At 47.3% G+C, this 17,226-nt stretch overlaps 1 protein-coding gene across 6 annotated transcripts in view; it reads left to right on the top strand.

Moving 5' to 3' along the window:
* RUNX2 (RUNX family transcription factor 2) overlaps positions 1–17,226 on the top strand; it is a 152,682-nt gene that overhangs the window by 62,904 nt on the left and 72,552 nt on the right. For 2 of the 6 annotated variants that reach the window (XM_075708014.1, XM_075708011.1), the window contains exons 1-4: positions 894–986; positions 1,017–1,196; positions 8,879–9,035; positions 14,704–14,808. In XM_075708014.1, coding sequence (XP_075564129.1) covers positions 894–986; positions 1,017–1,196; positions 8,879–9,035; positions 14,704–14,808 — 535 coding nt within the window. Of the gene's footprint in view, positions 1–893; positions 1,197–8,878; positions 9,036–14,703; positions 14,809–17,226 lie in introns of those variants that run through there. The other 4 variants (XM_075708015.1, XM_075708013.1, XM_075708012.1 and 1 more) reach the window with 4 other exon arrangements.

Raw genomic sequence — 17,226 nt, 5'->3', positions numbered from 1 at the left:
AGGGAAGCCACTTTTCCCAAGCCCCTTCCCGAGCTCCCGCTTCCCTCCGCTTCCTGAAGCCAAAGGCAATAAGCGGGGGAGCCCGGCGGCTCCTCGCCTCTGTCCCAGCGAGACTTTTTGTTTGCTCCTTTTTTTTTTTTTTTTTTTTTTTTTTTTTTTCTGTCCGGAGGAGGAAGATTTCTTCGGAGGAAATCGGGACGTTCCCCTGAACACCCCCTCTCCGGGCTGAGTTACGCTCCTCTTCTGGCCGCCAACAGCAGCAGCCCAGGAAGCTGAACCGGCAGCGAGTTTTACTTCTCCTTACTTACAACCTTTTGAAAATCCGAAAAGGAAAAAGAGGACGGGGAGGGAGGGGAAGAAAAAGGAAAGAAATTCAAGCACTTGAGGGAAGAAGCGGTGGCTAGAAGGAGGGAAAAGAGCAGAGGGACTGTGCAAGAAGGAAGGAAGGAAGGAGGAGGAGAAGCAGCAGCGTCTCGCAGCTGGGCAGACGCCGGGACCATGCAGTTTCCAGCCGGGCTTTGCTGAGCGGGGCAGCCCCGACCCCGCAGCCAGACTCTGCCTCCGCGCTGCTGCCGGCTGCAGGCGCCCCCGGACCGGCATCGCCCCCCGCCCCGTCCATCTTTCTTTTAAAAAAAAAACAAAACCCAAACAAAAACAGACTGAGATTTTTTTTTTCCTCGTGCGTTTAATCCGCTCCTGTTTTTTTTTTTTTTTTTTTGCCTGATTTGCCTTTTTGCCCCTTATCCTCACCCCTCCACTTTTTCATTCACCCCTTTTTTCGCTATTTTTTTTTTAACAACCCACACCCCCCCACTACACGCCTCCTCCAGCGATCCCCCTACCGCTCCCCCCCCCCCCCCCGCCCCCCAATTCGCTAACTTGTGGCTGTTGTGATGCGTATTCCCGTAGATCCCAGCACCAGCCGGAGGTTCAGCCCCCCCTCCAGCAGCCTGCAGCCCGGCAAGATGAGCGAAGTCAGCCCGGTCGTAGTAGCCCAGCAGCAGCAGCAGCAGCAGCAGCAGCAGCAAGAAGCGGCGGCCGCCGTGCCCAGGCTGCGCCCCCACGATAACCGCACCATGGTGGAGATCATCGCTGACCACCCCGCCGAGCTGGTCCGCACCGACAGCCCCAACTTCCTCTGCTCCGTGCTGCCCTCGCACTGGCGCTGCAACAAGACCCTCCCGGTGGCGTTCAAGGTGAGGCACCCCCCGCCCGCAGCCGCCGCCGGCCGCCGCCGCTCCCCCCGCGCCGCGCCGCGCCGCGCTCCCTCCCGCAGCCGCCCCTGCCCCCGGCCGCCCCTGCCCGGGGGTCCTCTGCCCCCCCTGGGGGTCCTCGGCCCCCCCCCGGGGGCTCCTCTGCCCCCCGGGGTCCTCTGCCCCCCCCCCCGGCCTGCCGGGGCTCCTCTGCCCCCCGGGGGCTCCTCTGCCCCCCCCCCCCAGCCTGTCATGCAGCCTCTGCCCCCCAAGTCCTGGCTGTGTCTCCTGTGCCCCCCCAGTCCTGCAATGCCGCCTCTACCCCTGAGTCCTGACTGTGCCTCCTGTGCCCCCCCGGCCTGCCGGGGCTCCTCTGCCCCCGGGGCTCCTCTGCCCCCCCCCCCGGCTCCTGTGCCCCCCGGCCTGCTGTGTCTCCTGTGCCCCCCCAATCCTGTAATGCCTCCTGTACCTCCCCCCCCCCCCCCAAGTTTTGCAGTGGCTGATGTATCACGGCCCCGTCCTGCTGTGTCTCCTCTGCCCCCCCCGGCCTGCCATGCTGCCCCTGCCCCTGCCCCCGGGGGCTTCTCTGCCCCCCCCCCGGCCTGTCATGCAGCCTCTGCCCCCCAAGTCCTGGCTGTGTCTCCTATGCTCCCCCAGTCTTGCAATGCCGCCTCTACCCCCCGAGTCCTGACTGCGCCTCCTGTGCCCCCCCGGCCTGCTGTGTCTCCTGTGCCCCCCAGTCCTGCAATGCCTCCTGTACACCCCACCCCCCCCAAGTTTTTGCAGTGGTTTCTGCACCCCAGCCCCGTCCTGCTGTCTCTCCTGTGCCCCCCCAATCCTGCAATGCCTCCTGTACCCCCCCCCCCCAAGTTTTGCAGTGGCTGCTGTATCCCGGCCCCGTCCTGCTGTGCCTCCTGTGCCCCCCCGGCCTGCTGTGCCCCCGCTGTCCCCCCCCAATCCTGCAATGCCTCCTGTACCCCCCCCCAAGTTTTGCAGTGGTTTCTGCACCCCGGCCCCGTCCTGCTGTGCCTCCTGTGCCCCCCCGGCCTGCTGTGCCCCCGCTGTCCCCCCCCCGCCCCGCAGCAGCCCCTGTGCCCCGCCGTGCCTCCTGTGCCCCCCTCTGTCCTGCCAAGCGTCCTCGCCCCCCACCGCGCTCCAGTGCCTCCTGTGCCCCCCCGCAGTGCCCCCCATGCCCCCCCGCCCCGCCGTGCCCCCGGCCTGCGCCCCGGTGCCCGCTCTGCCCCCTCACCCCCGCCGCCCCCCGCAGTGCCCCCCCCCGCCGGGGCCGCCCCGTTACCTCCACCCCCGCCTGCCCCCCGCGGCCCCGGGCTCTGTGCCCCCCTCAGCAGCACCCCTGGAGACGCCCCCTTCTCCCCGCAGACCCTCTCCTGCGCTTTCCTTGGGTTTTAAAAAAAAAAAACCCAAACCCTTGGTTTCCCTCCCTGAGGAAGCGGGGATTCACCCATCGGCCGGAGCTCAGTGTGGGGGTGCAAAATGGGCGCCCCCCTCCCCACTGAGAGACCCCCCCCCGGGGGGGCCCTGCCTCCCTCCCCGCCCCGGGGGGGGACACTGGGGGATTTGGGGTGGCTTTGAGGCGTGCTGAGGGCTGGGGTCCGCGGGTCAGGCTGGGGGTGCTGGGGGGGGCCGGGGCTTTGCCCCCCTAGCCCAGAGGCAGCCCGGGCTGAGGTGGGGCTGGGGAGGGGGGGGCCGGGGCTTTGGGGGGGCCGGGGCCCCTCCACTTCTCCTGCTGGACAGGCGGGGAAGTGCCTGGCCAGAAGGCGCTCTCCTTGGCAGGGCTCGCACGTTTAAATAATAAAATACCACCCCGATCTGCACCGGGGATGCTGCTTTTAATTTTCTGTCTACATCCCCACAGCGTGCTAATGAGAGGAAAAGCCTTTTTTTTTTTTTTTTAAGAAAAACTGTAATAATAACAACCACCATCATTTGGTGCTTTCAAGCAAGCCCTTCTCCTCCCCTCGCAATATCGGAACGCGTTGCCCCTGGGCTTTTCTCCCCGGTGGCCTCTGGGGAGGGCGATGGCGCGGGCGTCCCCGAGCACCTGCCCCAGCGGGGTGGGCCGGGGTGGGCTGGGGTGGCCCTGCCAGGGGCTCGTCGCTCCCCGCGCCCGCTACAGGGAAAATAACGCGCCTGGAAGTGGCTCAAAAGGTGGGAGAGCTTGGAAGCGGCCTCACCCAGCGCGTTGCCAGCACGTCGCCCGCTTCTGCTTCCCGCTTGCCAGCCCTGCCCTCACGGCCGGTTCACCCGGGCAGAATGTGTAGGGGCGGTTCAGTGAGCTCTGGCTTTGGTTAAATGGGCTCCGGCTTTCGAGTGACTGGGGGCAACGACGAAGCTGTGCTTCGAAACCGTGGCAGGGGCGCGGGCGGGAGGCGAGCAGCGCGCTCCCGCGCGGGGGAAGCACCCTGGGGAGCCCGGCGCTGCCGCGGGGCCTTCGCCTGCAGGCCGCCGTGGGCCGGGCGGGAGCCGGAGCCGGACGGGGTGCCGTCGGGCGTCGTACGCGGGCTGGTACCCGCAGGCTCCCTAGGTGTGCATCGCGGCGATTGCGGTTCACGGGGGCTGCGGCCTAAGGAGGAGGAGCTTTCAGAGAACTGTGGTTATAATTTAATTGAGCGTTAGATTAAGTCGGTATTGCAGTCACCCTTTAGAGAAGGGCCGCGAGAGCTCTTAACGTCGCCGCGCTCGCGTCGCAGTTTTCATTTGAAACATCTGCGCCGTCTCCTACCTGACAGCAATTCAAAGGATGCGGTCGCAGTTCGTTAGAATAAGGGAAAGATCTAAACTAAACATTCAGGCGTTTAGAATATTATTACAGTAAGAATACTTCCATGCGATAAAAGGATGGAAGAAGGATTAGGCCATTTCCCAGCCTTTCTGCGTTCGTAGATGCGCACGCACGTTTATACATTTCCCAGCCTTTCTGCGTTCGTAGATGCGCACGCACGTTTATACATTTCTTGCGCTTGGGTGCCGTACGCGCAGGGCTGAGCGGGAGCGGCAGCCCCGGCCAATTCGCGGGTGCAGCAGGGTCGCGCCTTGCCCCTCGCACCCGCCCGCCGAGGGTGCGCCTGCGCTTCCACATGGCTACGCGGTGCGTACTTTTAAAAGTATGCCTAAGATAAGCACGCCCTTATTTACTGGTAAATGAATTTGAAACTCTTGTTGAAACAATTCTGACCGTTTATTAAAAAAAAAGATTTCATTTTAAAAATGGAACTCCCATGCAGCTGTCCGGTACTTGTGGACCAAAGAAGCTGCGTCCCTCCTAGAGCGAAACACTTGACTGGGATATAGCAGAATGGGAATTATCTCCCACAAGGAAAAAAAAAAAAAAAAAGACAGATTTGGGGTATAGAAATCTTGGCTAAACAGTAACTTGAAAGTAAAATAGCTCACAGACAACACACTTTTTGAAGTTTTATTGGCAATAAATAATATGTTGATGATAATGTTTTGAGTGGTGTGTTAAGTGTGTCATAATTCTCTAGTTAAAAAGTACTCTGGATATAGCACTGTTTTAGTTTAAAAAACCCAGATATAAATCACATGCAGGAGAGGAAGTATGTTATAAACAGTGCTGGGTTTGATTATAATTTTTTGAAATAGTGTTGGCTTAGCGTTAGATTTGAATTTTAAGTATTAATATTTACACGCACTGGGGAGGGAGTCCGTGTTGAGCCTCCTAACCAATAAGACTGTTAATGCAAACTGGTTTCGTGGGGAAGAGCATTAGACATGTACCTGTTCATATAGCTCTATGGAGGGATGTTCCAGCGTAAAAGAAATAGATACTGTGCACCTGGGTCCAAATGATAGTCACTTCTTAATCTGAAGAGCCGGCGGTGCTTTATGGGAGCAGACTCGTCAGAATTTGGCCCTCTGCTTCTGAGTCTGGGAGTTTTTGCTGGAAGTCATACAGACCCAGATTGCCACGTTAGATGTTACAAGTGGCTTCTGTATGATGCTGGTAGTAGCAAAGAGCCTTAGTGGACCTAAAGGCAGGGGGAGAAAAAAGGGACGTGAAGTCTAAAAGCTCTCCCCAGTAGCACCACAGTAGTTCAGGGTCTGTCAGCATTTCTACTCCAAACCCCAATTTTCAGAGTTTATAACTCAGCTGTTTTAAATAGCTTCAAGCTGAAACCTGCTGTATAAATTGTCAGCCCAGATGTATATTTTGAAACAAAAAGTAGTGCAAATCAGTTATTCTGTTTTAAGTTACAGAACATTAAAATATTTTTCATAGTATCAGATGCTCTTTTGGCAATCTCTGGAGAAGGCATTCTCAAGACAGAAGATTTTACATTCAGAGGCTGTTTGAATTCAGTGTTTCGCAAGAAAAGTTGTTGAAGTGGTAGATATCAACGTTTGAGAGGAGCTGTTTAGCATGAGCTGTTTACACGAGCTTTTTTTCGAAACAAGCATTTTACTCTGCAGAAGGTCTTAGTACCTGCTGTTGTGTAGTAGTTTTGCTTCGTGCTTGTAACTTCCGTCTTCAGGGTACATACTTTGGCCAGTTCAAATCCCGCTGGACCGAAACTGGGCAAACAGGTTGCCTAACCAAACGAGAATTGTGTTATGCAAAAAAATACATGGTTATTTTCAACTTGTAAGAATTGGTTTGGTTTTACTTTGTGGCTTCATCTGACTTCGTGTACCTTTTTGAGTTAAAAAAAACCGCAGAAGCAAAATCTGCCTTTAATCGCCAAAATGTAGTTTAGTACGGAAAACAAAGATTTTGAAATGGTGGAGATATTTAAGTTTGAAGAATAGGTAAGGAATGTGCACTGTGCCTACTTTTAATCTTTAATTTTTTACGCAGTCCTTGTTCATTTCACAGTGCACTTACAATCCTCTTTCTAAGAATACGTAAATAATTTTGGATTGATACATGACAGAAAATTACCAAACCAAGGTTTATGCCATCAGCCTTTCAGTAGGTGAAGTGACTTTTTAAAATTCTCAGAATGGATGTGTATATCTCCAGGTTTCCAACTTGTTCTGCAAAGCTTTTTTCTGACCAGTGCTATTATGCATGTGTGCAATAGTCTGCTGGGGTTCATGGCAGAGAAGTGCGAAATTGTGAAAGGAGCAAGCGTTTTGCTCCTGTCACATAGCAGGGGAGCTTCCCATGTCATAGGACTTTTATTAGGCAAAGTTTTTATTTTCACCTCTGATTTCAGTTGGTCTCTTCCTTCGGTCTTCTCCTAATGAGGCGAATAGCGACGTTGCATCATACTGCATGCAGCCGCCGGAGCGTTTTAGTAACGATGCAGTTCTCGATCAGGCGCGATCAGCCCGGCGACTGCGGCAGCGGCACGTGCGGCGCCGGGCTGGTGTCTGAGCTGATATTGAACTGACATCGTCGAGTTGGAAGGCGTAGGGAGGAAACCTCTGAAAAGCAGCGGGGGCCGGGGGGGCCTTTCGAGAGGTTGTGCTCCCTCGTGCCCAGGTGTTGCAGGCTGCAGCCGTGTGCGGGAGACGGGCTGAGGCGCAGACGTGGTGCCGCTGCCTGCTCCGCGCTCCGGTTACCTAGAGAGAAGGAGGTGAGCTGAGGCTGCAGTCATTTCGCTCCCTCTTCCGAGGCCCCTGGCAGACTCGCACTTCCTCCCGTGCTCTCGGCTTCTTTGCATTTCTGGAGTTAATGTGATTTTTTTTGTTGTTGTTTGTTTGTTTCGTGAGGTATAAAAAGCACAGGTTGCAACTCCCCTGGATGCTCCTGTGCATGGCAAGAGCGTCCAGCGACAACGTGGGCTATCGCAGACCGGGAAGGGAGTGCTTGATAAGCAGTCGCAAGCCCCATGCTTTAGAGTTTAAGCCAATATCCACTTATTAAGGGTTAGACTCAGCTCTGTAGTCTGTTCAGCAGATTATTATTTGTTATTTGATTTTTATTTATTATTCCTTACACCTCGCTTTGAAGCCGTCAGACCTGGTTGCTGTCAGACCCAAGGCAGGGAGCTAGTGGGACCTCAGATCTTACCCACACCAGTGGTTCCTGTGTTTTTATGTTCAGGGGCGTTCATATCACTTTAAAGTAAAATCTTTGCTTGATAGACGGAGACCTCACAGCATTTTGTGGCAAAACTCAGTTTACGGTTTTGGGTGGTATTACCTGGTGTTTTATAGAAAAGCAGAAAAGCACCAGGGTAGATCCTTTTTATACAGCGTTTCAGCTTTCCTTTCTTCTTTCTCTTCAATATTTCTTTTAAATAAGACGAGCTATAATTTTCAGTAATCTAGTCTATTTTAAATATTTTCAGATTTTTTATGCCTTTGTCATTAATTTTCATCGTTTTAGAGAAACATCGTACAACGCACTGGGCCACAGAATGCTCTCCCTATATATTCAGAACTCCTCATTCTTTCCGCTTAATTAATATTAAAGGACAACCTGCAATTATTAGTTTCAGACAGGATCATTTATGGGACAGACATTTCAAGCAGGGCTTATGACAAAACGTAATATATATTTCAGGAGACAGAATAAATTACTCCAAATAATCGAAAAGGTCGTACCTGACCATGTGAACTGGTAGAAACTGCAAGGGGACAGACTTTGCGTCTCAAGATTTTTTTTTTTTTTTCAAGTCAGAGCTTAGCCATGCAATATTTGTGAATCTCTTTTTGGAATAAATTTCTTTCCAGCATCAGTATTAGCTAACTGGGCAAAAGGAAATTATTTTCCTGATATTTCTGTGGACTTTTTTTACCCCATGTGAAGAAACGTGTATTTTCTTCCTAGTAACTTAGTATTCATGTTTAACTTTATTTTTACTTTAAAAAGGCACGGTGCGGTAACTGTAGGTATCCCTGATGTTTTCACATTAGAAGACAGGAGCTGCCTTCTCTGTGGCATTTCTCTAATCAGATGCTGGAGCACTACACAACCACTGAAGCATAAAAGTAAGACTCTCAGCTAGTTGAAACGTAAGGAGAAATAGTTGAATATCTTCTGTTCACCCGTCCTGGAATTTGAGGGAGGTATCAGCGCTAACCACATGCGACTCTTGCGAGCGCTATGAAAATTTACATGCCTGCGAGGAAATCCAGCCTTTGTTTTATTTTGCATCTGAGGAGTTTGAATTCCAGCCATGAAGCGCTCCGTCACAGCAGCGTGTTGGGTGGGGAGCTTTGTCTGCTGAAGCTCTTGGGATGGGTAGGTGGGGGTTTCTCTCTAGCGTGAAGTCTGAGGAGCGCTGGGCTCGGAGTGATGGGTGCAGGCAGCAGAGAAGTACAACCTAATCTGGCTGATATGGCTGCTAATAGTAATTTCTAACTTTCCGTTTCAAGTGTGCTCCCGTGTGTAATTTATGGATACGAGCCATGCCTCATGTTCTCTCGCTGCTCACTGGTTGCTGAGAACAAAGTTGGCCTTCAGGAAGCATTATACCATGCACTCTACATAAGGACGTTGAATGTTTCTGAAGAAGTGTAACAAAGAAGAAACTCCCTATTAGGCTATGAGAAAGGCAGACAATACAAGATGTTTCTTTGTTTGATGTGGCACTTTGTTCTGTGTTCAGCTAATACATGACTCTTCACCACAGCGGGCTGGAGAAGCTGTCACAGAGCTTCGTAAGGAGCATGGCAGCCTGCAAAGCTGGCACGGAGACACGCGTTTTCAGAGTGTTGCTTCACGAGTTGTGGTTGTCTTCTCCTTTTAACAGGTGGTGGCCTTAGGAGAAGTGCCTGATGGGACGGTGGTCACCGTCATGGCTGGAAATGATGAGAACTACTCTGCAGAGCTGCGAAACGCTTCTGCCGTGATGAAGAACCAGGTGGCCAGATTTAATGACTTACGATTCGTGGGCAGAAGTGGAAGAGGTAGGCGACTGCATTTTGTGTGTCCATAATGAAGTAAAACCGATGTCTAGACGTCAAACTTACTTTGCAATGCAGCAGTGATCAATCTGTAAATAAGTCGTCGTTGACCTTTCATTTGGAGGGATGAGTGCATGCTTTATCTGCAAACTAAAGCATTTGTGCAAACCAAGTTAAGAGTTTCTCTTAAGTTTTTCTGACTCCTCATGTCTCTGTATGTTTTCATGAGACACAGATTTTGAAAAATGACTCACAGCGTGCCTGCTTCTGTATTTTAATCGCACAGCAAAGGTAGAAGGAAATGGGAGTGTTGGTGATCCGAGTTACGTGTAGTCAGAGAGTGTATCTCAGGCCACGGCAATGAGAGATGGCGAATTCCCTTTAGCGGTAGAGCTGCTTCTGAAGCTGTTGTAGGAGACCTATAATTAAGGGGATTTTGCATATCACATGTGCTATATATTCTTCAAGGGCTTACACCTTTAAGGGCTTACAGCTATTGGTGGAAAGCTTTCTAGTGACTTCCCTGTCCTTTGCAATCAAACTGCATATGACCTGCAAAAATAAGCCATACTATGTTTTTAGTAAACTGGTTGACTTTTTATGAATTGCTGGTAAGCTTGGGCTTGAACTAAATTTAACCTTTACTTTAAATGACAGGGTAACTTTCAGGGTTGGTTTTTTTTTTTTTTTTTGAAGATGTAGAGTGCTGTCATTGTCTTCCAGCTGTTTAGGAGCTTCCTATAATCTGGAAACTGCACTGCACTCATAGAAAGCCGTTGTAATTATTGCAAGTTTGCAAGAATTCCTCTTTAAGAGTCTTGTAGCTGCTTTCAAATTTAAGGTAATGATGGAAAGGATAGCTTGAAGGAAGCTGGCACTTCAGTTTGTGCTGCAGGAATCTTCAGAGGGGTTTGTTGTATCAGTCGTTGATTCAACCTACATATTTTTTCCTTTATGTATTTGAAGTAATTATTCATGTTTTAAACTAGCTCTGCATGGGGCAAAACAAAGCAAAAGGAGCTGAACAACTGTTGGGAAATTAGCAATAAAGCTAATTTTACAGTAATATTCTTTACCAAGCAGTTGTAATTCATCTTGAGGAAGGAAAGAGTATTTGTCAAAAAAAAAAATTAAACATATGACAGAGGCCTAGATAGTCTTATTCAGTCAGCACACTTTTACAAGTGCTTTATGAAAGTGATTCCATAAGCGTGGCTTACAGTGTCTCTTTTTTATTTTAGTGACCTGGCCAACAATTCTTTTTATCATTTTACAACTTGAAAAGTATCGATAATAAAGAATAACTTGAAATACAGAATAACTATCACAAAAGTAATGCAATATAAATGTGGAGTTTATTGCCCTTTTCGATAAGGTGTTACCTCTCTCTTCCATTTGTCTCGCTTTCTTTAAAAAAACCAGTCTGCTTTGTTACTCTGCTGATGGATTAGGTTTGAAAGTTCTCTGGCTCCATCACTACTGCTGCCTTACAGTAAAAGTTCAGTAGTGTATCAGTCTTTCAGTAGTGCTGAAAAAGAACTGAAATGTGATGTACTACCTCTGATCTGTGAATTTCATTTGGAACCTATGATATATACTTTTTATTAAAGCATAGGAAATGAAATAGAAGGCCTAAAGCCTCAGTAGATATGGCTACAGACACATACAAACACAGACATCCTAAAATTTGCTTCCAGTTGCTTAATTTATATTTGTATCTAGCAGATTTGCAATAGACTTTTTCTCTGATCAATCTGGGTAGAATCTATGGAAAAGCGATAGTGTACTTTTCAAATCCTCAACATATTTATTTAAGAGACTTCAAAGAAAAACAAAGGGTGTACACTGTTTTACTATATTGGCTTTCTGAGTTTTGGCTAGTTTCCCAAATAGCAATTTTTATATTTAAAAAAAAAAAAAAAGGAAGAAAAAAGACAGACTTAACTGCTTGCAGACTTTTCACGCATGGAAGATGAAGAAAGCTTCTTTTGATGAAGTGTAATTATGTCCAAACAGAGCTGACCCCCTCCCCCTATATTTCTTATGATCTTAACGGAAGAAAGTAGGGCTTTTCCTTTGAAGCAGCCGGGACTCGGTGGAGGATCTGAAATGCTGCATTCTGCTGCCAGAGGCAGGATGGAGAAATTGGTCCAGACTTGTCTTCCAGACTTAGAACAGAGAGGGGGGGAGAGAGGGAGAGAAGGAGAAAGAGTTATCATTAGCGATAGAGTTTTAGAACTCTGCTTAAAATAGCAGGGAAAGAAAGCAGTAGTTGCAAACAGAAGTGAGAAAGCTCCTTACACGGGCAAATATCAGCAGATACAGGTCTTGAAGCAGAACAGGAAAAATAAACTAATAAAGAAATCATTTTTCAGTGGCAAGAAACTAATCCACACCTGTTCCTGACTTTAGATTTACATCTTTCTAAACAGCTCGCTCTTTGATCTCTGTATCTCTAAATTTGATTGCGAAGTCTGAATCATCAACTTACCACTTCACCTCCTCTCCCACGTTTTTTCTTGCCTTCCCATGGCTCAATGGAGAAACTTGATTTTTATACATATTAATGTCGCTTGCCTGACAGAAGCTTCACGTTTTTGTTTGCATAATTCCTTTTAAACACCTTTTCTGGATTCATAAGAGTAAGTAAGCGGGACGTTTCACGTGAATGCCGTTGTTGTCTGTACGTGGTTTTCAGGCGGTAGCTCACTCTTACAAGCCCGATCCGCAGCGCAGAGAAGAAAGGATTCCTGTCTTCAATAAGCAAAGGATCATAACCTTAATTTTGTTGTGTCCTGATACTTTAATCACATTAGCATCTAACTGAAAAAATATGCAACACACACAAGCTGCCGAGTCTCCTTTCAAGCTAATTTCGGAGGGTTTGCCTTGTGCTTCAGCATATGTCCATCTCGTCCTCCTCTGTGTCAGCTCGGCTCACATGTGTGAATAACAAAGAATGCACAGTTTAGACACACTGAAGCAATAGTGCCAGATGACTGCTTGGCTGAGGAATTTAATAAAAGAGAACTACAATTAGTCTTTAGCCTCTAAAAGTGGGTAGTTGAAATGACTATGGGCAATAAAGAAAGGTGATAAAAAGTGCATTAAAGGATTTCGTAGCCGAGGAGGGATATCTGTGAAATATCCGTGGCAGGCATAAGCATCACTGAAACGGGGGACCTTGAAAATTTATTTTGTTCTTAATCCTGTAATATGTAAATCATCTCTTGAAAGCTCTGGAACCTGAGCGTGCTGGCAGGGCCGCGCAGCTCCCCGCGCTGAAGTGATGTCTTGGTTGCTGAGTGCGAGGGGGCTTCGTGGTGTTACTTCATTAACACTTCGGTTTAGTAGAGTCCCAGTTAGGGAGCAAAACCAGTGTCCCTTTCAAATCCAGTGCTTACCTGTTCAGCTGAGGCTGGCTGGGAGGTGATAATCGAGAAGTGCTCGCAGGCAAGGTCGAAACATGGCTCTTAGATGTGAAGGAATGTATTTTTAATGGCCGCTGTATCCTGTTGAGATATATTTAGTGCAGAAAATCATGCAGACATGATTTTACAGGGTCTTACAAACAGTCTATTTTGTTGGGTTGATTTTTAGTCATGATAGACTTTTGTACTGATTTGGCATATAAATGGAACGGTAGCATCGGAAGGCCAGATTCTTCGTTCAAAGGTATATGGAAAATCCCTAAGGTATCTTTGTGGCCAATAATATTCTGCCCATTTCATATGGGTATCTGTCATCTGAATGGCATCATCACGCAATGCCATAGTCAGGGCTTTGACTATGATTTTGACATGATAGGCTGGCGCTGAAGGAGGCCTTAAACCTGTCCCTGGTGAGTTTATGTATATCAGGCAATAGGCTGAATTCCTGCTCGGAGAGGGGTAAAAGGCACGGCCCCTCTTCAGCCCCAAGCAAGCGGGCGCGGCGTGCGTCGGTAGGGCTGTTGCTGTGTGTCCGGAGGCTGTCCGTCCTACGCTGCCGCTCCACGCCGGCGGGACGCACGGGTCGCCTCCGGGCATGGCGGGTGACGAAGGCTGGGCGAAGGCTGGACGTCCCACGTCCTCGCTCTCCTCCTGCGATGATCACTCTCGAAAGATTTGAGAAAAAATCCCTTTCCCAATGAAACTGGGGAAAGCCACCGTCGGCCATGCATCCCCACCGAGGCGGAATTCAGCCTCCTGAGATTTTTTTGCACCTTTGCCGGGGTCTTGACCTCCCCTCTAACCTGCATCTCTGGGAGAGGCGGGCACAGCTGGAGCGCAGCTACACCTGGAAAATCATTTTGCTCTAAATGGCAGTTATATTTCCTTAAAAAAAAAAAAAAAAAAAAAATCCATGTCACATTCTAGTTTGTGAAAAATACAGCCCAGACAGTTTAAAGTTGCACTCCTGGTAATAAATGATGCGTGTCTCAGGCAGGTTTGGGGGATATACGACTTGGACCAGAAAGAAAGACCAATTACTAGATTTGACAGCCAAAGCTCTGTTCTGTATTATGCCTTATATATAAGCTGTTCTATATTAGGCTCGAAAAAACTGCACTAAGTTTGTGCTGTTCCCTATCTTTTAAGATTTGTGTCTTGATTGACTGCCTTCAGAGTTCAGCGAGAAGAAAAGCCCTAGCAACAAAAATGCACGTATAGGCACAGGGAGGCGGGGGGGAAGAGAGTTTCGAGTGTCTGGTAAAGTAGCAGCTGAAATGAGCATGAGGGCCGAAGATTGCTGACTGTTTTATTGAGTCACTATTGTACGCCCACCTTTTCCTGTCTTGAAACAGTTTTCAGTTTTGACTATCTGGCATGACTAACCGTTGCATATCTAACAGATTACAACTGTCAGTGCGTCTCCCGAACGGGGGCCAGCGCCTTGTGAGAATGTGCGCTCAGGCGCAGGCAGCTCCCTCTATTTATTTCTTTTTAACGTTTTCATTCAGCTGAAGGCTGCGGGTGATCTTGTGCAATCGCTGCGTGAATGTGAACTTTGAAAAAATAATTTAAAAAAAAAAGCGCAGACTGACAATAGCAACGTACGTGCACGCAGCAGTTTCTCACCCTCGCGGGAAAGTTGGGGGCTTTCTTAGTATTTCATAGATGGAATATATGTAGGGGAAAAAAGTCTCTTCCAGTAATGATGATATCATCGCATTACCCCTAGCGTATGAAGGACAGGAGACACTGATTCCCCGTTAAAACGGCTCCCAGGAGGAAAATATATTCTTTCCTCATCTTATTGTAGTCAAGTCAAACAAATGAAATGATAAAACTGTGTGAAGTAAATAACATGTGGCCACATTCTGCTCTCTGTCACACAGCTGCAAAACTGGAGTAAATTTTTAAATTATCTGACTTGCTTTGGATTTACACCACTTTCAATGCAGCAAAGAATTCGGCTTGTCCTCAGCAGTGAATCAATTTTGTTATGTCATTGTATCATGACCCATTATTAAATAAGGAACATTTAGATTGTCAACACATGGACATATTCTTGACATAGAGTAAAACTGAAGGGGAGGAAAACTCCTATGGTCAGTTATGTTTTTAATTTTCACGATTGTGGTAACAACAGGGAATAATTTTAAACGTCTCTGATTCTTTACTGAACATGCATGTGACTGTTTTCATGTTGTAATCACTCATTCCTTCTTGTTTTTTTCCCTTTGTAGGGAAGAGCTTTACTTTGACAATAACTGTCCTGACAAATCCCCCCCAAGTCGCTACATACCACAGAGCTATAAAGGTTACAGTGGATGGGCCAAGGGAGCCAAGAAGTGAGTATTATATTCTTATTCTTGCACTTACGTCTGCTTAATTTTGTTTAACAGAGACCCATAAATGAAATATATATCTTTGTCAAACACTGGTTCTTGCTCAGCAAAATATCTAAGCACGTGCTTAATTTGGAGTCTATTGGACCACACACATACTTGCATTAAACACACACTTAAGTGCTTGGCTGAATTTGGGCAATCATGAACCTGATTCTCATTCACATCAAGGTCTTGATACATTATCTGCCAGTGTAAATGAGAACTAAACCCACTATATTTATATATAATCTGATTTAGGCATAATGGATACAATCCTGCAACATGCTGAATTCCCTAAACTCCCGTAAGCTTCCAGCTAAAGACGTTTAGAACAGAATAGGAGACTGATCTTTCAGGATCAGTCCTAGCGCAGAGAGAAAATATATAATATAGTGCCTTTTTGTTTGCCCTTAAATTCTTTTACCATCAGATAATTAATGCACCTGGTTAATCTCATCATACCTGAAATCGGTTTTCAGCTATGGACTTATCATAGACCCCTGGGGGCCAAAGAAAGATAAAAACCAGTATATCAACAGCGTGGTCTTTGTTTCTTATTTGTGCACAGAACATACATTTTATTTAAACCTAGTCCAGTAGATTTTCACTCAGCATGTTTACCTCATAGCAATGCGCTTCCTAACTTACTAGAGTGAGTCTGTTTGCAATGATCGGTGGCTATATTTTTATGACAGTTGTGTTTTGTCATGTTTTAGCAGTTTTATGGGTGGCACTTATTTTTAGATACAGTCAAGTCTGATTAATCCATCGTGATTTATATGGCTGTCTCTCTGTCTAGCATATTTAGCTGGTAACAAGTCTCACATTGTATGGGTATCACTGATGAGCCAGCTCTGGAGTTTTTTCTTACTTTGAGTAGAGCAACTCTTTCTAAATTGTTTGGATTAACCAGGTATAGCTATATTTATATCATATTTAGAGATTAAGAATTATTTGGTAAATAACCACATTCAGAAAAATCTCTATAATGGAAGTATCTCAGATAATTATTTTGCCTTTGACCTGCACATACAAATGAGACCTTCAAGGAGCTTTCATGGAGTTTTGTTTAAAATACGACAGAGACAGAAGAAGTAGAAAGACAGTTAAGTGTTTCTCGTGCTAATACACGCTGCGGTGTCACCTCCTCTTGCACTGAGAGACGGGAACTGAAATGCCTTCTGTAAGAACTGCCCAGGCTGTAGAGTTTCACCTTGAATAACAGCTAAGAAAAAGCAAGTAGCTATGGATAAATTTCATTACGTAGATACTTGCATTGCTACCTGCTCACAGTTGACGTGTCCGTCTGTCACAGCGAGGGGATTTTTGTTTGGTCTTCTCTCCCGAGCTGAATCAGTTTCCATTTTTAATTTTCACCTGCAGCTGGTGCTCCATGTAGCTTACTTGGAGATACTGGGCAAACTGCATTCATGGAGTAAAAACCAGGGAACAAGTTATATATCATTTAACCATTCCCATTTGGAGGCTGCTTTCGTGTATGCATTGAAGCATCCTCAAGAGAGGAAATCTCCCAGCAGAGGACACAACTGCTGTGAAGGAGCAGAGCGGTTTGAAAATGATGTGGAGAATAGCGAGGACTACCCTGTGTAGGCCAGAAAGGGAACCTGCTTGCGTTGGGACTAACCATTTTGGTGACCGGTGGATTAAAAGTGAGGCTGTGTTCATATAATTTAATAAGATTTCCAAGTTCCGCTGCAGTTTTTTAGTTTAGACCTGATAGGCCTCAGTACGTGAATCCAGCTATTCTCATTGAATAGCTGAATGTGGGAATGCTCGGTAACTTAGTTCGTACAGCCTAGATGGAGTTATTGTGTCTTCATCTGTTTGGTTTTTTTTTTTTTTTTAAAGAAAGCCAAATTTGAGCTTGAATGTCCATGTCCATTTGAACTTTAATATTGTGGCTAAATACTCAGTGAGGCTCTACGCTGGGGTCAGTTTGGTTCTGCAAGTTCTGTTATTGCAGTCTGATACTTCCAAGGCTATGACACCTCCAGAATGACTAGTTATTAAACTGGAATTTTCAGGGGAAGAGTAGCTCCAGTGAGCTGTGGGAGTTTGACTGAAGTTCTGTTTCCTTCTAAGAGCCCCGGCACTCGTGTAGATTTATTACTGTTTGGTAGTAATCGTTCAAGAAGTGTATCTGGCATTTACGTTGCATGAGGAAAATTAGGTGATTGGGGGCAATAAGGAATTCAAGTCGACGAGCGACTCTGATAGCAAATGTGTTTTTCTTAACAAATTATGTATCGGCAAATAGTGCCCTTCCCTGCCAGGATCTGTATTTCAGTTTGACATCTCAAGCATGTTATCCTAGTTTTCCTCTCTCTGGCAGCTCAACCAGAGCTGTCACATCACAAA

This window comes from Pelecanus crispus, chromosome 3, assembly GCF_030463565.1.
Source record: "Pelecanus crispus isolate bPelCri1 chromosome 3, bPelCri1.pri, whole genome shotgun sequence".
Lineage (NCBI taxonomy): Eukaryota > Metazoa > Chordata > Aves > Pelecaniformes > Pelecanidae > Pelecanus > Pelecanus crispus.
Note: the sequence above shows the minus strand (reverse complement) of the source record. Positions and strands in the feature narration are given on the sequence as shown.